The sequence below is a fragment of the Dreissena polymorpha genome, chromosome 10 (genome assembly GCF_020536995.1).
Source record: "Dreissena polymorpha isolate Duluth1 chromosome 10, UMN_Dpol_1.0, whole genome shotgun sequence".
Lineage (NCBI taxonomy): Eukaryota > Metazoa > Mollusca > Bivalvia > Myida > Dreissenidae > Dreissena > Dreissena polymorpha.
The window spans coordinates 24,439,891-24,464,983 of record NC_068364.1 but is presented as its reverse complement, the minus strand read 5'-3'; the positions used below and the strand labels follow the sequence as shown (position 1 = coordinate 24,464,983).

Below are 25,093 nucleotides of genomic sequence, written 5' to 3'. Positions count from 1 at the left end.
AAATTTAAAAGAATTGAATGCGATGCATTTCGAAATTTAGTACGATAAAACAACACATTATGTATATAGAAAGTGATATCAACCAATTTGGAGCTTAAGTGTAGATTGTGTGTAACAAACCATTTTTCAATAAAATCATCACATATATACTAATTGTTTCATATTTATTTGAAACGGTAAAAAGGAAGTTTCAAATGTCGTCTCTAACGTTCATATGATAAAACAAGGCTGTTTGTATATGTGAATTGATGTTCAACAATTTCGGAATAAAGTGAAGAATACACAGGAGTGCACATTTTTCTTGTCAAACGGGTTGGAGTGTCTAATTGCGATTTTTTTTTACAACAACCCGCTTTACAATAAACCCGTTTTGCAATAAAAGCATCGCACTTTTATTTGCAATAATTTTATTGCAAAACGGTTAAGAGTGTCTAATTGCAATTTGATATTTTTATAAAAACCCATTTTGCAATAAACCCGATTTGCAATAATTTTATTGCAAAACGGGTTGGACTGTCTTATTCACTTTAAAATGTTCATAACAACCCGCTTTGCAATAAACCCTTATTGTAAAAAAACGATCGCAAATTTATTTGCAATAATTTCATTGCAAAACGGGTTAGAATGTATTATTGCAATTTGAATTTTTCATAACAACCCGCTTTGCAATAAACCCGTTTGCAATAAAACAATTACACATGTTTTAATTTATTCAAATGGATTGGAAACATAAACAAGGAAAAACGAGTTTATTGCAAAACGGGCATTTATTTCTTCATTTACATCGCAATAAGACACTGCAACCCGTTTTGCTATAAAATTATTGGATTTCTGGGTTAAATTCGCTTAATCACGAAAGTGTTAAGATCACTGTTTATATACATTCTGTGTTTGTTTATCACATTTACTCATGGCATTGGTCACTTTCAATGTCTGTTAATTTTTTTGTCGAATCTTACACCTCTCTCTTATAATATGTATACAAACTCAATATATACGACATTTGAATCTTCCTTTTCAGCATTTCAAATCAATTTGAATTAATAAGTTCATGTGTGTCTGAATTTATGCAAAAAGAGTTTAGTGCACAATGGGTTGTTATAAAAATTGCACAATGCAATAAAACACTGCAACCCGTTTACAATAAAATTATTCACTTATTTGTATTCTTCACATACTTTCCAAATTGGTGACCATCACTTCATAATAACATTAAGCCTTGTTTGTATCATATTTACGTTTGAGACGACATTTAAAACTTCCTTTATACCGTTTCAATCAATACGAAACAATGAGTAGATATGTGATGATTTTATTGCGAAACGGGTTGTTACACAAAGTTCAAATTGCAATAAGACAGTTCATCACGTTTTTCCATAAATTATTGTTTTTTGCGTTATCTTAACTTTTGTACTTCATTGTTTGAAATCACTTTCGATACACATTCTGTGTGGTTTTATCGTAATAAATCTCGAAATGCATCACTTTCCATGCATTTTAGGTCTACACTCACATTTTTCTCTATTTGTTATAACAATTTTATTTAAATACAACACGTCAAACTCCATTTTAACTCGTCCAATACATTTGAATTAATTTATACAAGAGTGATGATTTTATTGCAAAACGGGTTTATTGCAAAACGGGTTGTTGTAAAAAGAATCAAATTGCAATAAGACACCCCAACCCGTTTTGCAATAAATTTATAGCAAAACGGGTTTATTGCGAAACGAGCTGTTATAAAAATTTCAAATAACAATAAGACACTCTAACCCGTTTTGCAATAAAATTATCGCATTTCTCGGTTTTCATCAAAAAAGTATTGCATTGGTTGAAATCACTTTCTACAATAATTCGGTGTTGTTGTAACACGAAATCGATCACTTTAATTGCCTTTTATTTGTTGGTCGAATCTTACACCTCTGTCTTTTTTTGAAAAAAAATCCTTATAAACAACATTCGATACTTTCTTCGAAAAGTGTCCAATCAATTGGAGTCAATTAGTACATGTGTGATGTATAAGTGCAAAACGAGTTTAGTGCAAAACCGGCTTTTATTTCTTCATTTACATCGTAATAAGACACTACAACCCGTTTTACAATAACATTATTGGATTTCTGGGTTAAATTCGCTTAATCATGAAAGTGTTAAGATAACTGTTTATATACATTCTGTGATTGTTTATCACATTTACTCATGTAATTGGTTTTAAATGTCTGTTAATTTTAGGTCGAATCTGACATCTCTGTCTTATTATATGTATACAAACTCCACATATACGACATTGGAATCTTTCTTTTCAGCGTTTCAAACAATTTGAATCAATAAGTGTATGTGTTATGATTTTATTGCAAAGAGTTTAGTGCATAACGAGATGTTATACGAAAATGCACATTGCAATAAAACACTGCAACCCGTTTTGCAATAAAATAAAACACTTCTTGGTATTCTTCACTTAATTCCCAAATTGGTGAACGTCACTTTATATAAACATTCAGCCTTGTTTTATCATATTTACGTTAGAGACGACTTTAAAACTTTCTTTATACCGTTTCAAATCGATGTGAAACAATTAGTATTAAATCTCGAAATGCATCATGTTCCATACATTTTATGTCTAAGCTCACAGTTTTGTCTATTTTTATAACAATTTAATTTAAATACAACACTTGAAACTCCCTTTTAACTCTTCCAATCCATTTTAATTAATAAGACACTGCAACCCGTTTTGCAATAAATTTATTGCAAAACGGGTTTATTGCAAATAGGTTGTTGTAAAAAAAATTAGATCGAAATAAGACACTACAACCCGTTTTGCAATAAATTTATTGCAAAACGGGTTTATTGCAAAACGGGTTGTTACAATGCTATAATCAGCCTCCTATGTCAATTCAGTACTAATTTTAAACAAAAAATCCGTTTTAGTCATATAATCAGTGGGAGGTCATTACATTGAAAGATCTGTAGTAACCCGGCCCCTGAGTCCCGTATTCCAATTATTATTTCGCCTGAGACCCGCATGATGTTTAACCCATTTATGCATAGCGTCTAGAAAAAAGGACTTGGCAAACAACGTAGTCCCAGATGAGACGCTGCATGATGCAGCGTCTCATCTGGGTCTGCTCTTTTTGCTGAAAGGAATTTCTGTAAGATATATTCTAAATGTAGAAATAAATATACCAGACATCTCTAATTTTGGAGATAAATTGATCCACTTTTAAAGGATGGGAGAGTCCACTAGGCATAAATAGGTTAAGAAGCACAATAATCGGCGGCGGCTGCTAATGTGTCCCTTTGTTTAACTTTTAGCATCACCTTACGTAATAGAATGTTAAAGTTGTATTGGTGCTGACTATTGAAAGAAAGAACCGGACAAAAGGAGAATAAATAAAAAAAGTGTTTGAATCTTATAGAATGGTTAAGTGCAAACTGTCTAATATATAATTTCAATTAAGTACGAATACCGGTACATGTTACATTTAACAACTGAACGGTGATATGTCTAGTGATTTAAACTCTGAAAGAGTTATAACCAAACACCTTATATGAACCGTTTTGCGCTTGAAATAATTTTATATAATAATATTAATAATATAAATAAATGTGCCCTTTTAATAACTAATTTAACAACATATGTAAAGTTTTGGAAAGAGCTCTAAAGATCAAGCTAATGCTAACAAAATATTTACCTTCCAAAAATATTATAACGCCGCTAAAATGTTTGATTTAAACCTAACTTTTCATAAAAAAGGCAATAAGCATACGTCTCGCCTATAAAAACTACTTGCAAGCGTTGAAACGTTCCGTTTCAGACCCTGGTTGTCTCCTACAATGAAACTTGAATACCATTACAGAAAAGCTTGTATATCTGTATCTATACGTGTATGATTTACTGAGTCAAGATTATATATGAGTTTCAGAGCTTATTTTATTTATAAGTGATTCAAGTTGGTGTTGGCCGTGAGCAGGGGAAGAGGAACGCGCCACCCAGCTAGCGTTAGCTTGCGTGATCTGTAAAAGTACATGCAATATTAGAAAAAAGTTTAATTTATTCCTTTTAAAAACATCCTGTTCATTTCAACAGTCTTTCAAAAAATAGAACAAAAAACGTACACAACAAAAACAAAAACGGTATTCATAAAAGTCATTATTTATAATAATGTCATAGTTGTAACTTATGATATTTTAAATAATGGACTTTCATTAGCGGTTATTTTTCCATAAGTAAAATGTAATGGTCTTGTAAAGAGTTTCAAATAGTTGTATAATTGTTATAAGATTTATCATATAAAAAAGCACCAAAGATAATCATTTTGAAACACTTTTAAAAGAACACCGTTCGTGAACCCATTGGTTAAGGCATTAAATCCTATACTCTGATTTTTGACTTGGGGCGAAGCCCCTAGGCCATAGCACTCATACCGATTTCAGAGATGAGCTGACTTGGCTGGCTGCCAAAACAACCACGAATGAATGAATTCGTAAAAGTCCGATTTACCACTAGGCGGTCATTCATGCGCAATCAAAGAAAATAGGTCCCTGCCAAGAAGTTCTCAATAACCCGCATTGTGAATACAGAACATCACTATATAACATGACAGTGTCATAAAACGTGTAAAAAATATTATTGAAGCAAAATTCCTAAGCATTGGGTGCGGCATAGTTTTTATTATTGTTTGCATATTCATGCGAGAATAAGTTCCTCACTTGACGGTCTAGGCCGAAAATATACGAGTGTCTACGGAGACAGTAAGAAGAATTTTTTCTGATACATTTTTTTAAGGTATTATCACTCTAATGAACTTTGTGCAATTTCTCCTTCTTTCGTACATATCCGTCAATCCGAACGTTATCCGGGAATGTGGAGAAAACTACGAATATTCTATAAATACGCTTTGAAATACTAATGTAGAATTCGCTAAATACAAAGACAACAAATATGGCCGACATTGTACCTGACATATTGGTCGTTTAAAGAAAAAGCAATTTGCTATTTTGAAAGAGAAAGATTAATAAAAGTGTTAGTATTGTTCATAATAATGTGACTGGAGTTAATGATAAACGTCAACTAATGCATGGCATTGTTGATATTAATGAAAAAACGATTCCTGGAAATACGATGTCAAGCGCTTGAAAATTTTGACCACTGTGAAAAAATAACGTTTACAACCCGTGTCACTCACAATATTTTATATTGTTGGTGAGAAGTAAAAGGGGATAAAGTGGATTTATGCTTGTGTGATGACTGTAGCCATGTGAACGGGTTATCGTACGGCAAAACCCATCACGTAAAGAAGAGTCTTCAACTTTTCAAGAAAGGAATGCCTTGTTTTGCTATCAACACAAAGCTCGGAACAGGAAGGTACATAGATTTTTATTTTTTTTCAAGTATAACAGTTTCATTATTCATAATTGGAGTAAAGTATATTTTGTTGGAAAAGTGCACCCTGTCAGTGATTTTTACCACATAATCAGGTTCATATTTGCTTTCATTTTGAAATAGAAAATGTTCCATGTAAGGAAAAGGTTGTGTTGTAAATGCATGGAAATCAAGGACAGCATATTTGAATTTTATGACCGAGTATTGATGTTTTCCTCAAACAAACAAAAAAAAGTATATTATGTCCCAAATACAAAAATTACTATTCTGAAAATGATATACTTTTTGTGTGATTACCTAAATTATGTATTATGGTTACTCAAATTAAAATGCTGCATATTTATTATCTTTTCAGCAATGATCAACAACATTGGTGGTCCAGGAACGGTTAATTACTTTTTGTCAACACTGTATGTTCCAATGATCAATTAAACTTAAAGAAAATAGAAATACATCCGGGAAGGACGTTCATTCATCAAGTTTCAACTATCTCCTTTATAGCAGACAGGCTTATAAGATGGAAACGAAGTAGATATTTCACTGATTTATGTGATTGTTAATGTAGAACCAATGTTTTAAGTAATAAATAAAATGTAACGTTGATAGTCAGTTTCATATCCAGTAGGGATAATACATGTATTTGGTATTAACATTTGGATGAAGAATGTATATATACATTCTTCATCCAAATGTTAATACCAAATACATGTATTATCCCTACTTGATACATTCTTCATCCAAATGTTAATACCAAATACATGTTTTATCCCTACTGGATATGTGGTGTTTACACTTACTTATAAATCCAGTTTAAAGGGGTTTATCATATAAAATACTAGTAATGACATGATGTGTCGTGAATGTCTGAATAAATAAAAACGATGACGCATATCATAATGGATCATTTCACACTTCTCATGAAACACTAATATCAGTTCTTACTCCTAAACAAGTGCTTGTGTATTTGACATCTGTATATAATTATTTTGTTAAATAACTTGAAGAAAATGTTGTCGATTTATAGAAACAACTTTGAGAAGGCTTATTGAAGCCAAATTAATAAGAAAAGACCAAATATTTTTATTTTAATAAATACAAATGGTTAAAATTATTCATACACAATTTGCAATTTTGCATATTTTTGTTCGACTGAAACTTATTGATGATCTTATGAACCTGTCTGAATATAACTACATGTACTAGTCAACTATCAACTTCAACATTTCAGTGATACATTGTATGCTGATTACCTGTGCAGGAGGAAAATGAAACCAGACAGATTATGGACTCAAATTCAACCCGTGAAAAAAGCTAGGGACTTGCAGTCACTGAGTGTTCTTGTTTACAGTCATGTGTTCAATGCTGCAACAACATAACTATTATAGCTGGCTCTGGACTCAACCTTATGCATCTTAAAATGATATTTGAACGTGATGGTCTCAAGAACATTTTTATAATGAATAACTTTGACGGTCAGCCCAGGGTCACCAATGCCAAGCGTCTTTTGGAGACACTTATTCCAACCTGTCGAAGTTTTTCAAAGAACTGCCATGACAATCGTGTATTTGTTTTGTTTGTCATAATAAGTTTAATGTTTAATATCACTAGTATCACTAGTCATTGATACATTGATTAATCTATTTTACTTTAAATGTGTTTGATTGAATGATTATTTGTGCCTTGTTACTTAATTATTAATGTTCTTATTTCCCTGTAACATTTTCAAGTCTTATTTATAGAAGAACGCATTTCACGTGCAATTTCAAACAAGGTTAGCAAATCTTACTGCACTGAATAGGTTCCATCTCACACATAATATATAAAGATGTATGTATGTTTATATGTTTATGGGTTTATTATAGGCTTTTCCTCTTTTTTTATCTATTTATAATAATTTTTGAACATTAAGCTCATCTTAATGCTCACATATAAAAATCTCAAATTCAGTATGGCGTTTCTGTAAAAGGGGGGTAACCTTGATTGTAAAGCGGGATCTTTTCGTTTTCACTGGTGACCCCCATTTTTAGCTTATTATTATAAAGTATATTATGTATGAAATATATATAGTGGAGCTATCCTACTCACCCCGGCGTCGGCGTGAGCGTGAGCGAACAAATGTTTAAGTTTGCGTACTAACCCAAATATTTCCTATGTGCCTTGACATATTGCTTAGGGGGTAAATATTTTGCATACTTCTTTACCATCATGACCCCAACCTTTAAACAAGAGCAGACAACTGTATCAAGCATTTTGTAGAATTATGGCCCTTTGTACACTTAGAATATGCATACTATTAATGTTAAAGTTTGCGCACCACCCCAAATATTTCCTATGTCCATTGACATATTGCTTTAATATATTGCATACTTCTTTACCAACATGACCCAAACCTTTAAACAAGAGCAGACAACTGAATCAAGCATTTTGAATGAATTATTGCCATTTTTTCACTTCGAATATGCATATTATTAATATTAAAGTTTGCGTACAACCACAAATATTTCCTATGTCCCTTGACATATTGCTTTAATATTCTGCATACTTCTTTACCAACATGACTCCAACCTTTTAACAAGAGCTGACAACTGTATCAACCATTATGTAAAAATTATGGCGATTTTTCACTTAGAATATGCATATTATTGTTAAATCTATGTTAAAGTTTGCGTACCACCTCAAATATTTTCAATGTCCCTTGACCTATTGCTTTCATATTGTGCAAAAATCTTTAACAACATGACCCCAATTTATAAACAATAACAGACAACTGTATCAAGTATTTTGTAAAATTATGGCCCTTTTCCATTTAGAATATGCATATTATTGATAAATCTATGTTAAAGTTTGCGTACCACCTCAAATATTTTCAATATCTCTTGACATATTGCTTTCATATTTTGCAAAATGTTTTACCAACATGACCCCAATCTATAAACAAGAGCAGACAACTGTATCAAGCATTGTGTAAGAATTATGGCCCTTTTTTGTCTAAGTAACTGAATATTTTCTTAAATTTTGTGTTTAGATCTACGTGACTTCTAAAGTATCAAAGCTATTGCTTTCAAACTTCAAATAGTTTCTTAATACCATGAGGGTACTGTACCTGGCAAGTTAAATTGTACCTTAACCTTTGAATGCCTTGACTCTCAACGTCAAACAAAACAATACACCAAACCCCAACTCAGAATCCCTGCACCCATCCCCCCCCCCCCAAAAAAAAAAGATAAATTTTGTTTTCCTTATATATTTTTGAAAGACTTTCTAATGATTGACCACGCCCCACATTATACCCCCGCTCAACCCTCCCCTCCTACCCTTCTCACATTTTTATTCTTTTCTTTGAAACATGGTTTAAAAAAAGAAACAAATATTTATTTACTTTATTTTTGAAGGACCATCCAAACATCCCACCCAAGCTATTTCTATCAAACTTGGAAAAAATATCTTATTAGTTTGTTTTATGTCTTTACAGATGCTCAATAGATTGTTGAAAGTATACCTGAACAATTACCTTGACCTTATTGATTAATTTGATTAATTTCCCCATGATGGCTTAGGTTATACTGTCAAGCACTCGAATAGTCGAGCGCGCTGTCCTCTGACGCTCTTGTTTTCTTTATTTTTCATTCAAGCATACATCGGAGATGATTTCTATGTTCGGAGATTGTAATTTTCTTTTCCATGTTTTTTATGCCCCCTTTTGAAGAAAAGGGGGCATGTAGTGATCGGACTGTCCGTCTTTCCGTCACACTTTGCGTTGAGGTTTCGAAAAATGCTCATAACTTCTATGTCCCTTGAGATAAAGCCTTCATATTTGCTATGCATGTGTATATGGGCAAGGCCTTTCCATACACACACAAATTTTGACCCTGTGACCTTGACCTTGAACTTATGGTCTGCGTTTAGGTTTCAAAATCTGCGTTTAGGTTTCGAAAAATGCTCATAACTATAACCTTCATATTTGGTATGCATGTTTATATGGGCAATGCCTTTCCATACGCACACACATTTTGACCCCTGTGACCTTGACCTTGAACTTAGGGTCCGCGTTGAGGTTTCAAAATCTGCGTTTAGGTTTCGAAATATGCTATATCTTCTATCAAACCGTTTATAGGGGGCATATGTCATCCTATGGTGACAGCTCTTGTTTGACAATTTATTTAAAAAAAAGACTCGTGACTAGATATGGCAATTTTTCTCGTTTTCGAAGGATGACATCACTTGTTTGTTAATTTGTATGCCCCCCTTCGAAAAAGAGGGGTTATATTGTTTTGCACATGTCGGTCGGTCCTTCGGTCGGTCCGTCCACCAGATGGTTTCCGGATGATAACTCAAGAACGCTTAGATCTAAGATCATGAAACTTCCCAGGTACATTGATCATGACTGGCAAATGACACCTATTGATTTTCAGGTCACTAAGTCAAAGGTCAAGGTCACAGTGACTTGAAATAGTAAAATTGTTTCCTGATGATAAGTCAATAATGCTTAGGCCTAGGATCATGAAACTTCATTGGAACATTGATCATGACTAGCAGATGAACCCTATTGATTTTCAGGTCACAAGGTCAAGTAAAATGGTTTCAGGATGATAAACCAATTATGCTTACGCTTAGGATCATGAAACTTCATAGGTACATTGATCATGACTGGCAGATGACCCCTATTGATTTTCAGATCACTAGGCCAAAGGTCAAGGGCACAATGACTCGTAACAGTAAAATGGTTTCCGGATGATAGCTCAAGAATGCTTACGCCTAGGATCATGAAACATCATAGGAACATTGATCATGACTGGCAGATGATCCCTATTGATTTTCTGGTCACTATGTCAAAGGTCACGGTCACAGTGACTGGAAACAGTAAAATGATTTCCGGATGATAACTCAAGAATGCTTAGGCCTAGAATCATGAAACTTTATAGGTACATAGAATATGACTGGCAGATGACCCCATTTGATTTTCAGGTCACTAGGTTAAAGGTCAAGGTCACAGTAACTCGAAATAGTAAAATGGTTTCCGGATGATAACTCAAGAATGCCTACGCCTAGGATCATAGGTACATTGATTATTACTGGCAGATGACCCCTATTCCTTTTCAGGTCACTAGGTTAAAGGTCAAGGTCACAGTGACAAAAAACGTATTCACACAATGGCTGCCACAACAACTGACAGGCCATATGGGGGGCATGCATGTTTTACAAACAGCCCTTTTTTCTTTATTCCTTTTGTCACATGTTATGACTATCACATTTGTATATATTATGCATTTATATATTAATACATACTAAAAAAGTGTTGTTTTTTCAACATTTGGATGAATGAGAGTGAATTGTGTAAATGAATGGTTCACAAAAAATTGAGGAAAAAAAATTGGGGGGCTCAAAACTGAAAATGTCAAAAAAAATAATATTGTACGGTGAATTGTATTTAAACTTAAATGATCAATGCAGAATACCACAATACTTAGAAATATGCGAAGAAAGAAGAGAAAATCAACATGTCAATACCCTCAATCTGCGCAGAAAGCGTTAACTTTTTCATACAATTTTCTTTTCTTTCATTTTAATGAATGCCGTTAGAGTCCCGGTATAGCTACGGTACATTAGAAAACCGGCGCTCTGCCGGAATGCCACCGGCATTCACCGGGGCTCCGCCTGGGCATTACCGGCGACGACCGGGGTGAAACCGGGGCATTGCCGGGGTCTGATGCCGGTATCGACACGGTGAGTGCCGGCGGTGTTACGGTATACCGGGGCTCTGCCGGGACGATGCCGGATTTCACCGGGGCACTACCGGCGACTACCGAGGCTATGCCGGGACGCTGCGGGCTTTCACCGGGGCACTACCAGTGACAACCGGGGCTTGACCGGGATAAACCGTAGCCAGTCCGAGTTGACCGGGATTCTACCGGGCTGTTGACCGGCTTCTACCGGGGCGGCTCCAGGAAAGAGTGTGACTGCGTTAAAAATGTCAACGCTGCGAATCATCCCGGTCCTCGCCGATCGACCGGCGTTAGCAAACCGGGATGGAAGGGGGCTCTACCGGCAAAAGTTAGACTTGGGCTTAAGTGGATGTTCTTTTATATACACATTACAAAGGAAGTATGAGTGTTTTCCTGATCTGTTAATTATGTAATAGAAAACTATTTAGGCTATTGAAAGGTATTTATTTGACGCCAACAATAACAGTTTTTTGCGGCCATGTTGTTGTATATCTTCATCGCCTTTGTAGACGAACGTCTGAAAAAAACTAGTTCACTGGGTCACTTAGTGCGTTTTAAATATTCAGCTTGGTGTCCGCTCTCTCATTCAAGTAGATTTCATCTGATCTTCATCAAACTTGTTCACAAGTTTTATCAAGATGGTTTAGTAGGCCAAGTTCGAACATGCTAATCATTCTCCATATCTGTCCAGAACATATTTTGTTGATTTTCTGTGCTTTTTTGAGCAGTTGTTTTGTTGCTAAGAGCGTTTCGCGCCTTATAATTATACGTAGTCGCGCAGGAGCTCGACGAAAATACTGAAATTGGCCATGAAATCTAAAAATAACCTTATTTTTGAAATCCTCGTCAAAAAGTATGGTAACAAACATAGTTTTATAACGAAGTTATTAACTTAAAACGAAATGAAAACACACTGCGTGTTCTCACTTCCGTTTTATGAATGAAATTCCATTTTGATGACGATGTTGTACGTTTCTAATCACGTGACCAATTAGTGGCATTTGATTGGTTTACTTTTAATCAAACGCAAAACAACCGTACAACTGTTAGCAATTATTGTATTCTTTTTCTTTTACGATGATTTAAGAAATGCAAAAGATACGACGGTTGGTTTTTTTTGGTTGTGTAATTTGAATGTATTGGATTACGGCGAAATGTGTAAAAAGAGTGTGACTGGTGTCTACTTCTCGATTATATTTTTTTAAGAAGTTGACACTAGCTCGATGGACTGCCGAGGTAAAACCTCTTGTATCTTGATCATTTTGGTGAGAAGTAAGTTTAATCCTTTTTTTCCGATTTCCTTGGTATCGGGGGCTTCTGGCCCCAAAACCCCGCTTTTTGATGGACTAAATGAATAAAAATAGCGGACGAATTGTGTTTATCATTTTCTTAGCAGCGAAACGTGCTCCTGCTGAAAACTGTTCTGGCATGCGCACTAGTGCGATAGTAATTTCCTCACTTAACGTCCTATGCCGAAAAGATACGAGTGTTTACGGAGACAGTAGGAAGATTTTTTCTGGGACATTTTTTGAAGATATTATATTTGCTATGAATAAAAATATTTTAAAATATTGTTAATTTATTTTGCGTTAACAAGACATTCCAGAAATAAAGAATTTAAAAAAAGAAAAAAGAAAAATCACCATAATTCTCGGAAATAGAGGAAGTAACCAAAAATGGTATTTCAGTTTCCACTGCGCAGATCAAGCGCGCAAATAGAGCGGGAAATTTTTTTACGGCGCACGTGCGATTTGTATGAATCTCGCAATCTGTACACCGTTCTTAATGAGGGTAAGTTGATTTTCTTTTGTATACACATTACAAAGAAAGTATAAGTGTTTTCCTGATCTGTCAATTATGTTATACAAAGCTAGTTTAAGTTATTTTAAGTTATTGAAAGTGATTTATTTGACGCCAACAAAAAACAGTTTTTGGCCTGGGGCGAAGCCCCTAGGCCAAGAGTAATCATACCGATTTCTGAGATTAGCTGACTTGGCTGGCTGCCAAAACCAAATTTGTATAACTCCGATTTATCACTCATAATAAGTGCGTGCGCAATAAAATTAGTTCTTTGCAGATCTCAATAGCCCGGCTTGTAAATACAGAACATCACTATATAACATGACAGTGTCATACAAAGTGTAAAAACAATATTATTGAATCACAATTGTTAAGCATTGGCTACGACATAGTTTTTTTTGTTTACATATTCATGCGAGAATAAGTTCCTCACTGTACGGTCTCTGACTACTGTTTTGCGGAGTTTGTCAAAACAAAAGCAACTTGTTTGCCATTAATAATAGTTTTACTTTGAACTTTAATACATGTAAAAAAATATTATTGAATCAAAATTGTTAAGCATTGGCTACAGCACAGTTTTTATTGTTTACATATTCATGCGAGAATAAGTTGCTCACTTGACGGTCTCTAACAACCGTTTCGCGGACTTTGTCAAAACAATTACAACTTGTTTGCCATTAACTTTGAACTATAATCTAAACCAATAAAAATAATTCAGTGGAACTTTCATTTTCCATATTTTCTCATGATTTTTACATGGTTTAAATTAACCTCAGCTTTAATAAGAATGAATACAGAAGGGCTCAGTCGACAGTGACAATTTTCGGATAAACTTCCTGGTTTTTGTTAAAGGTAAATTAAAATAAGTTTATCATTTGTTTTTCTCATTAAAAAAATCAAAGTTGGTCTTAAAAGATTGAATTTCATGTTTAATGAATCTATTACACCAATCATGATGCTTGTAGGAGCCGTTTTGGCGGTCATAACGACGATTTTAGACGCTGTTTATGTGTCTGTTTGCCTAGGTAGTTGTCAAAATCTTAAACACTTCTCAATGTATCATTTGTTGTTGAACTTTTCTATAATGACAATATTAACATTTCGTTGAACAATTTACGGGCATATATTCCATTAAACGTATTCTACTTTCATTTTATGTACTTAAAATTATTGTTTTACATTTAACAGACTGTGAACTGAGCAAGGTTGTATTAAAAAGTAATATTAAATTTATGTTGCAAATCTTTTTTGTAATCTCACAATGACAGGTTAGCGATGACAATTCCATGCGAAATGATAGCATTAATGCATATGTCAGGAATGTGTATAATAACAATGTATATTTTATTATTTTTATTGGTACATATTTAAATGTTTCTATTCTTGTAAAATTTATAGTTTTGGATGTCAATATTAATGGTTGTGTTTATGATCAAGTTTAACATGAAAGCAATGATGATCTAAGATTCATAACAACAAATACAGAAAGTAGAAAGAAAAAAATATCTTTCTCATAAAGCACGACCAACTACACATATATGTGGTAATGCTTTTGAAACTTTATATTTTCAATGAATTGTCAGACATGACCAAGAGGTTGCAGCTTAAGAAAACTGATTAAATGTTCTCAGTAAATATGTTTCTGGACTATCGGTATATCGTTAAGATTGTATTGAGATTCAATACTTTAGCAGACCTTTGTTTTCATTGTCATATATTATTTTAAACTACAACACAATCATACATAAATATTTTGCTATATTTTATTTATTCAGGGGCAGAACCTGGTAGTTTCAATGACGAACTATCATGATATAGGGCTAAAAGATGGATGTGCCAAATCCACCTCATGAAAAACAGATTGGGAAAAAGTGGAGTGCGAACACTAAATGATGTGTTGCTAAATAGCAGGTTTGATATGATTTTCACCTTGCATTGTTTACACTGCACCTTCATGTATACCATGTGACTTTAAGATATGTGTTGGGAGAATAAGGCGCGACCCAGATAACATTTTTAGGATGTATTTTTAAATTATTTCACCATTTGTAATGGGATAATGTCGAGAGCTCGCTCATTCGTGAGAGTGTTCTATAGATTTTAAGATTTTTTTTAACAAATAAGTAATTTGCAGTAAAGTGCAATCGCGCGTTTGTAATATGAAGTCCCAACACTGATCCGACATTTTTCTAACCGTTCAAAGGCGTCATTACACATTACTGGAAAAATACTGATTCGTTTAAAAAAAATATGATACCTATAGAAAACTCTCACGAATCAGCCGGTTCTCGACTTTATCCCATTTAAAATAGTAAAATATTTAAAAAGAAATCCGTGAAAATGTTAACTGGGGTGCGCTTTATTCTCCCAACACAGATGATTTACCTCTATGGTGTTAAGTATGGATACTATTTTTTAATATTAAACATTGACAATATACTATTCACTATGCATAACTTGAGGGTTCAGATTGTATAATGTACCAAGCAATAATCCTTTTTTCGTTTTGATTATATAATTTTAATAATATTTCTTGTGTAATTTTCACATACATGTAGATTAAGTTAAACAAGCATTAAGGCAAAACTAAAACATGACTTGGTTTTCAATATCGATATATTGTTGACATGCCTATGGTATCTACTGGTGATATGTATTTTTTATGTGTTTGTTCAAGGTTTCTAATCAGTCATTTTTATTTTAATTATTGCAGAGCTTTACAAGTGAATTCGGCAAATCCTGATGCAACCTGAGCTTACCAAGTTTACTGACAGTTTGGACTCTGTGTGGATGATAATATGGACAATATATTGTGTTCATGTTGTGTTGTGATTTTTTAATCCAGACTTAACAGGTGATTTTTCTTCAAAGAATAAATACAATACTTTTGTATTGATGTGCATGAATGTGAGTACAAAATATCAACAATGTGTATCTTGTGTTGTTTTTCCAATCAGTATGTCATCCATAGGTAATATATTAAGTATGAGAAGGGAATATTTTATTTTTACATTTTTGTTGTTTCTGCACACCATGTCAGATACATGAAAATATATTTTACGCCCCCAACGGGCGGCATATAGGTTTCGCACTGTCCGTCTTTCAGTCTGTCTGTCCTCCGTAACACTTTTCGTGCTCACTCTCTAATTCAAGTAGTTCTAATCCGATCTCCAAACTTGGTCAGAAGTTGCATCCGGATAATGTCTAGGTCAAGAAGAACATGGGTCATGCCGGGCCAAAAAGTGTCATAGGGTCACTAAGTGCGTTTCAAACATTCAGCATGGTGTCCGCTCTCTTATTTAAGTAGTTTTCATCCGATCTTTCCCAAACTATGTCAGAAGTATCTACATAATGTCTACGCCAAGTGTGAACATGGGGCATGCCGGGCAAAAAACTAGTTCACTGGGTAACTTAGTGCGTTTTAAACATTCAGCTTGGTGTCCGCTTTCTAATTCAAGTAGTTTTTTATCTGATCTTCACCAAACTTGTTCACAAGTTTTATCTAGATGGACTCTAGGCCAAGTTCGAACATGCATGCACAGAATTGGCAGAAAAAAAATCTACAAACTGCAGCAGATGACATATGTAACAAACAAAATTTAAATATTGAACACCTGTTTTGTAGCAAACTTATAGTAAAATAAAATAAAGGTGATGTATATCTCAAAAACATTTGCACACTTATGCTTTTATGTAGTGACAAAGTTACAGTTGGGGGCATCCGTGTCGTGTGGACACATTTGTTTGATTAATGATAAACAACTCATTCATAGTGATCTAACTATAAAATATTCTTTACACGATAAGAAATACATTGTATTGTATGCCTGCTAATATTGTGGTCTTAAAATAATATCACTTATACTGTTGTAGTTCATTTAAACATCAAAATATGTGATGTTAACGTATGTGTTCATGTAATGTTTGTATTTGATTTATTATAACATGTAAATGAATATTTTGGTGTTTAAAGTTCAATATATAGTGAGTTAATTAGTGACGTGTGCCATTAAATATGTAGTGTTTATTGCTTTAATTTTGTTTTAGTTGAAAATCATGTTTTTGAATCTCTACGTATAAAATGCACTAGTGAATTTGGTTTGACAATAATGCGAAGATTAATAATATATTAACTTCGAATACATGTTTGATCACAAACAGCATGTATATGCAATCCACAAATAACTGTTTCCATAGCAACTGTTAACCAAATGTATTTTGTCTACTTAATTTTAGCAATCATGGAACAAAATTGAATTGCTAAATAAACAAAATAATGTCTGGCAGTACAGACACACAACACAAATTGTATCATGAGGAGTTATTCGTTTTAGTTTTAAGTTCATAGCTGTACAAAATGTTCAATTTCTGAATACACACCTTTTTCCAGAAAATGTGCATATATTTATGTATATAATAAACATGTTAATGATGTTCCATATCTGTCCGGAACATATTTTGTTGATTTTCTGTGCTTTTTTTGCTTAAATTCTTTAAAATAGTAATAAATATGAAAAAAGAACATGTTTTGTTCCCATAGGAAACCATGAGTATTTACGGATTAATTTTAGTACAATTAATTCCGTACTTTGAAATTAATTATGTTCATCTAGATACCCGATCAATGGAGATATTATCAACACAAACTGATCAGCATAACAAGTACCGATACTGGTTGAATAAGGACGTCATTTCATCCAAAACGGGCATTCAGCATTTATGACACACAAAAAGTGACAGACCCAGATGGGTCATAATATCGTTCCCAGCCACATATTTTCATCGCCTATGTAAGATGGCCATGATTTATTGATTGACTATTTATTGTGACTTTTTGAAAAATGCAGCTGCAGCCTTGATTTTTATAAACCTGTTTATAATAATATATACACATACTAAATCAATACAAAATTTCCGACAAAACGTCTTCTTAAAGAAAGATAGTTTGACTTTGTATAAAGATATTGACAACTATATACATAGTCGAACCATCTTTTTTAAGAACTAAACTTCTTCCCAAGCACACTAAATCTAGCACCAGGCTTTCAGCGCCTACGGCGCTTTGATTTTAAACTATTTAGTGTGAAATTCAGGACCTGGGGTATTGTTAAACATACTAATTGAATGCATATGTTTTGTAATAATGTGGGGCTTTTTTATTTGTTAAATAGATATGAATACAATGTTGCAAATAAATGAATTGTTTGAATTACTTTAAGAAAAAACAATATGTTTAAAAAAGATATTTAATTGTGCCATGATTATCGAAATGCATGTTAAACATGTACTCAAATCCAATGATTTTTAACAATAGCAGACATGTACATTTGTATCATATGTTAATGGTTCTATATCTTTTCATTTTCCTATAAGAGTAGCCAACAATAACTGTTCTTATACTCGACTATTCTTCGTCTATAATTTTCTATATTTATGTATTCAAATAATAAGAGCTAAGGGAGAAAAATGCACAAAGAGATCAATCACGACTTATCTCCAAAATTAACAGCGGAGCGCCCCTCGTTTTCCGTTAACCGTTTTATCATATCAAGAACGGTAAATGGAAGCAGGAACTGTGTTTCAATTTTCATATATATTTTTGTATAATTAAAATTGTAACGAAATATGAATCGGGAAATAAAATTTGTGTTTTGTTTTGTTATACGTACACCGAAAATGATACAAAGAACTCGATTTCGGTGTGTGTTCTTTTGCTTGTGTTAAGGTTATAAGAAACTCGGAATATGAACTAATATACGTTGATTCTTGTTTTTCGTTGTGTCGAATGCAAAACGAAAAAGGAAAAAACAGTATATACACCTACCAGTTCAAAATGTTGCGCAATGTGCGCTTTTCCTGGTGTTCTTGTTGTTAATGATCTAAAATCACATACGAGGATGAATATAATATATATGTTATGCATACTAAAATGACCTGCATGAAAACATGGCATTTTTATTCGAACACAGGATCCTTTGCTTACAGAAGGGAACGTTGATAATTTTACATCACATATCTGGTTAGACAAATAAAATAAAAATAATCCAATAATGTTGTACCAAGAAACGAATAACATAAGTTCGAATACATTACTTTGTACACCGTATCAATCAAGAAGATGTTGCATGCATTATTCGAGAACAAAACACATTTTGTATTTTGATATTGTTAATGTATACTTAAAGCGACGAGTCAGGGCAAAACGGTACTTAAAGGGTGGTATCGCAGGTTATTTTATAACATTTTCTGTAGATTTCTTCCATGTTCATCATGTAATTTGAATGCTTAATCAACACTGTACTTATCCCTTGAGATATAGATATATATATATATGATATTTCCAAATATGGTTATTTAAGAAGGCAATGTTAAAAAGTCCAAACACAGCATTCCATATACTGTATTATTGATTGCTTAACTTACTGCGTTCAATCCAGCTTTTTAACTGGATCACGAACAAACACAATCCCAAGTTTTGAGCAATTGCAAATAACATAAATAACAGAGACATGTACAGTTAATGTCGAGAACATAGTTAACTTATGAATATATGCTATTATAATTTTTTGCAGTCAGTCGGTTGCACAATATTAACCACACTTAAACTTCAAATTAGTTTGGTATTAAATTTATTAGTGTGTATTCCAAATTTATTTTAACCGATTTTTTAAGTTTGATTGTATCGAAAGCCGAAGGTTTATTGAAACTCTATCGAGTCCATTATTTGTAGAACCAGTACACAGTGTCCTTTGTGGGAGGATACAAAAACGACCGCCTCCCTCCCCCCCAATAAAAAAGCGATCGAAACATTGGCCTAGGCGGACACCATATCCATTACCTATTTAAATTTTAGGGATAAAAGATCCGATTTTACTATAAATTTTGTGATCGCAGACACAATAACACAGACACGCGCTATCGTCAGAAGAAAACATTTCATGGAGTTTTATAAATCGCCAGCTTAAGTCACTGGTTTGATAGTCAGTAAAACAGTTGTTCTCGCAGGCACAAGAAACACAGACACGCGCTATCGTCAGAAGAAAACATTTCATGGAGTTTTTTAAATCGCCAGCTTAAGTCACTGGTTTGATAGTCAGTAACACAATTAATAAGGTTGTAACCAATATAATAATAGAAAATATAAGCTCCATGAAATTTCTTGATTTCTTGTTGCAACTTAATTCAACATCGTTTAATATAGTAATCGAATATCTATATCTAATAATTTATTAAAATTGAACATCGAAACTAAAAATTACCACAAGTGACACGCAGAGGATATCGTGCGTGGTATCCCACTTGCCAACCTGTGAAGTACAGCATTTTAATTGTGCCGTTTTTGTTTAATAAAATTGTTATTTAGCTCTGTGAAAGAGAAAATACCATTTTGATCACGACATACACCCAGTGAGCTTAGTCTACGAATTATTTCGTTAACAGCTTCGCCGAAAAAAAAGTTGACTATTAGCATCAAACAGACAAACAATGGAATCCTAAATGACTGTATTATTTTGATATGTCCTTTTGCACGAGATAGTTGAGTGGTGTTGTTTTCCAAGAACCCGCGCCGTATTATACGAGTGCGAAATAACCCCTTAGAATAACATATGCATGTAATATTCCATTTACAATATGCACACTGTCACACTTAGAACTAATGTATACCTATCAAGTTGACGTTAGTTGAATCGTAAAAGTATCTAATTATGTTTACAATAATATGTAAGTGTTTATAACTAGTATGGATTACTTCATGACTTTGATTTTATAATTGGTTGCATTACACAATTAAAATATGTGATGTTTAATCATTTGGAATTCATTTCCAGAATCCTGCATATTTAATGAGAGTACTGTATTTTTTTAAGATTCTCTCTTTATATATAGAATTTGTAGATCAGTACATGTGTTGCTATGTAATTTTAATAATGAAGCTTTCCCTAAAATTAATAAATGTGTTATTTAGTTGGCTGGCGATTTCCTGTTTGATTTCCTCTCAATGGACCATTGTAAAACAGTTTTAGACCAAAACACCGAATACAAATTATTTCTTATTTAAGAGTGGTAGTGGCGTATGTACATCGTATTTCAATTTCGAAAATCACGAAAAAAGTATAATATGAGTGTGAAATAACAGAGCAAGTATATAACTGACAACGTGCACATGAAGTATTTCAATAAGCTCAACAGTCAAATTTAAACGGCACGTGACTGTATCATTAGATGCCTTGGTACTTAAAAAACTCGTGAAATCTTGCCTAATATATATTTTACAAAAAAAACGGAATAATAACGTTAAATCATATCATTACTAATGACCACGAGACGCATAAATGAAAGCTTAATATAAATCCGCCTGATAGACAAAAATGTACACTAAAATATACATTTATGTATGTGTGAAATACAAAGGACAATGAAACATGATAACTGAACGTTATTGAGTTACATGTGTTAACCGCAATATTGTATAGATTGTTTGCAAATTTAGAGGCACATGCAAGTTTCAGTATGGTGGTTGTGCACGTATTCTACAAGAAGGTGTAAGTCCGTTGGCAAGAAAAACCCTGCTTTGGGACGATTTTCACTAAAACAATGCGCACTTTAGGATGAAAGAAAATTATTCAAACGTTAAATTGGTTAAATAGTCAAGAAAACGTAACCAAATACATTTGTTTGATTTGTACTTCAGTCTCCCATTAAAAAGAAATAAGGAACTGGTTAAAATCTTATAAGGAAAAGCATTTTCTAATTATAACAGTGCTTTACCGCGTACCGCGTACAAGATAACTATCAATACCTCTATTTAAGTATTAAATATCAATATTTTTGTTCCAAAATAGTTCTGCTTCAATGTATTGTTGCGGCCAAACAAAACAAAAGTAACTAGTTCCTGTTTCAGATCGAATAAGCGACGAATATTTGAAATTGATAAATATTTGTATATGCTCAAATATACAACATGCCAATGAACATCCTATTGCATGTTAGTGCGCCATAAATGTATTTCAATTTATGTCAACGTATACTTTTATTCAGTTTCTTTGTGCAGCAAACCAAAAAACTATTTCCCTGTATTTGCCGTATTCTTTATTGAAGACCTATGTAAAACTAACATGCTCTAATTAAAAAAAAACATTCATAAAACTGTACCCGATAACTTTGAAAATCAATTAAGTAATACTAAATTTTTAATCTAGCAATTCTACTTTTTATTTATTTATCAATTATAATTAGATATTTGTTTTCGTCCCTGAATAAGGAACAAGGGAACTTATCCTTATTTGTCATTCAAGCCGTATACGAATAAGAACTTTTCTAACTTGACCATCAATTTGTATACTAATCTTTCGCGAATCGTTTTATCACAGCGAAAATAATGTTTACCAGCTATGCTTTAAGCACGCATTCAAAAAATCATTATTATTACTAACTTGTTCAAATAATAAATGCATAAAACTTTGTAACGAAACCTCATAAATGTTAAATGTGAAGTTATTGATTGAATAGTCAGGTGGACTGCATCCACGTCATGCATTTTAATTTGTACCTCAAACTGTGCCCCAATAAATCACGATCGTATGTAGAACTGCGCCCTCAATCACATTCCTTCGTTTATAATACAACGATACTGACCAGTACAGTTATATCATATTTCATTTCGAACAGATATCGAAAAACAAGTTTGGAATTCAACCAATAACTAGTCAATTATTCAAACAGAAACGAAAACAATTCCTTTAACAAGAGCACCGCCTTGCGGGTGCAGACCGGTCTTTTCTCATTTTCTTTTTAAAGGTGAAGGGACTCTCATTTTCAATCACAAAGGAGGGAGGGGTGGAGTGAAGAGGGGTGTATAGTGTGGGGGTATGGACATTTATTGAATTATCTTCCAAAAATGCGAAAAAAAAACGCAAAAAAATCGGCGGGGGGGTGGGGTGGGGGGGTGGGTGGGGGGATGGGTGGGGGTATTGTTGGGTGCAATGGTTGGACGGTATTTCAAACATAAAATAATAAAAATAAATATTTGTGTTTTTTAACCGTTTCAAAAAAAAATTGGGGACGGGGGTTGGGGTATAGTGTGAGGGTGTGGTGGTAATTTGTGAGATGATCTTACAAAAAATAGGGTGGATTCGGGTGGGGGGAGGAGGGGTGGAGGGATTCTTGGGTGCGATGGTTGAACGGTATTTCAAACATAAAATAATAAAAATAAATATTTGTGTTTTTTTAATCGTTTAAAAAAATGAGGGGGTGGGGTGGGGAGTGGGGGGTTGGGTATAGTGTGAGGGTGTGGTGGTCATTTGTGAGATGATCTTAAAACAATTAGGGGGGGGAGGGGGGAGGGCACAGGGGATGGTTTGGGTGGAGTCTATTTTGGTATGTTAGGTAAGAGTAGTTTTGTCAAAGTATCAATCAAACCTAATCATAAATAAAAAAGTTATGGCAATTTTAGCAAAATTTAATAATTTGACCTTGAGAGTCAAGGTCATTGAAAGACAAGGTAAAATTCCACTTGCCAGGTACAGTAACCTCATGATAGCATGAAAGTATTCGAAGTTTGAAAGCAATAGCCTTGATACTTAAGAAGTAAAGTGGATCGAAACACAAAATTTAACCATATATTCAAAGTTACTAAGTCAAAAAAGGGCAATAATTCCGTAAAAAATGACAACCACAGTTATGCAACTTGTCCTTTTACTGGACCCTTATGAAAGTTTGCGAGTGTTCCAAATATGAAAGCAATATCTATGATACTTTAGGGGTAAAGTGGACCAAAACACAAAACTTAACCAAATTTTCAATTTTCTAAGTATAAAGGGCCCATAATTCCGTCCAAATGCCAGTCAGCGTTACATAACTTTGCCTGCACGGTCCCCTTATGATAGTAAATAAGTGTTGCAAGTATAAAAGCACTGGCTTTGATACTGTAGGAATAAAGTGGACAAACACAAAACTTAACCAAATTTTCAATTTTCTACGTATAAAAAGGGCACATAATTCTGTCAAAATGACAGTCAGAGTTACATTACTTTGCCTGCACAGTCCCCTTATTATAGTAAGTAAGTGTTGCAAGTATGAAAGCAATAGCTTTGATTCCTAAGGAATAAAATGGACCTAAACACAAAACTTAACCAAAATTTTCAATTTTCTAAGTATAAAAAGGGCACATAATTATGTCAAAATGCACGCCAGAATTATCTTACTTTGCCTGCCTAGTTCCCTCATGATAGTTATTAAGTGTACCAAGTTTGAATGCAATAGCATTGATACTTTCTGAGAAAAGTGGACCTAAACGCAAAACTTAACCAAAATTTTCAATTTTCTAAGTATACAAAGGGCACTTGATTCTGTCAAAATGCATGCCAGTGTTATCTAACTTTGCCTGTCCAGTCCCCTCATGATAGTTAGTAAGTCTACCAAGTTTGAATGCAATAGCATTGACACTTTCTGAGAAAAGTGGACCTATACGCAAAACTTAACCGGACGCCGACGCCAACGCCAACGCCGACGCCGACGCCAAGGTGATGACAATAGCTCATATTTTTTTTCAAAAAATAGATGAGCTAAAAACGGATATTGTATTACATGTTTCAGACTGTATGTGTAGTTTTGTTCACAATACATGTATGTTTAAAATGAAGTACGAACATTTATCTTGCCAGAATAGATACGCCGATCTATATATACATACATGGGTATTCTAAACCAGTTTTAGATATATTTTTAAAAGCTTTATTTAATGAAGTGTATTGCAATTCTGTCAGCAGTGTTTAATATTTTAGGAATATTTGTTCATTGAATCAAAGGTTTGTAACAAGTACAAAAAAAATGTGTTAATTACGCATTTTGTAATTGAAAACGACAGACGGTGATGCCTCAACCGAAAAGAAAATTACAGACTCATTATTGCGCATTCTAAATCTGTACAGTACTGTATTTAAACTCTGAAAATGTCTTACAGAGAGAACAGATTCGGCATTCCTTCAAATACGCCGTCGCCTATGGGTTCCAGTTCGTTGGCGTTTAAATACCTTTAACAAAAACAACATTAAATTGAGCAATGCACGATAACGCTTCAGCTATGGAATACTTAAACAAATATTTTTAATAAGCTAATAACATTTTAACATTCGACGGCATATGTATTTATATGGAAAAGGCAATCAGGTTCCTTTATTCAAAAACAATA

At 33.5% G+C, this 25,093-nt stretch overlaps 1 protein-coding gene across 1 annotated transcript in view; it reads right to left on the bottom strand.

The window, feature by feature from the left end:
- The window catches only part of LOC127848992 (insulin-like growth factor-binding protein complex acid labile subunit), a 117,355-nt gene that overhangs the window by 30,334 nt on the left and 61,928 nt on the right, over nt 1-25,093 (bottom strand). Inside the window, exon 5 of the mRNA XM_052381719.1 lies at nt 24,864-24,935. Within this exon, the coding sequence (XP_052237679.1) occupies nt 24,864-24,935 (72 nt within the window). The remainder of the gene's footprint in view (nt 1-24,863; nt 24,936-25,093) is intronic.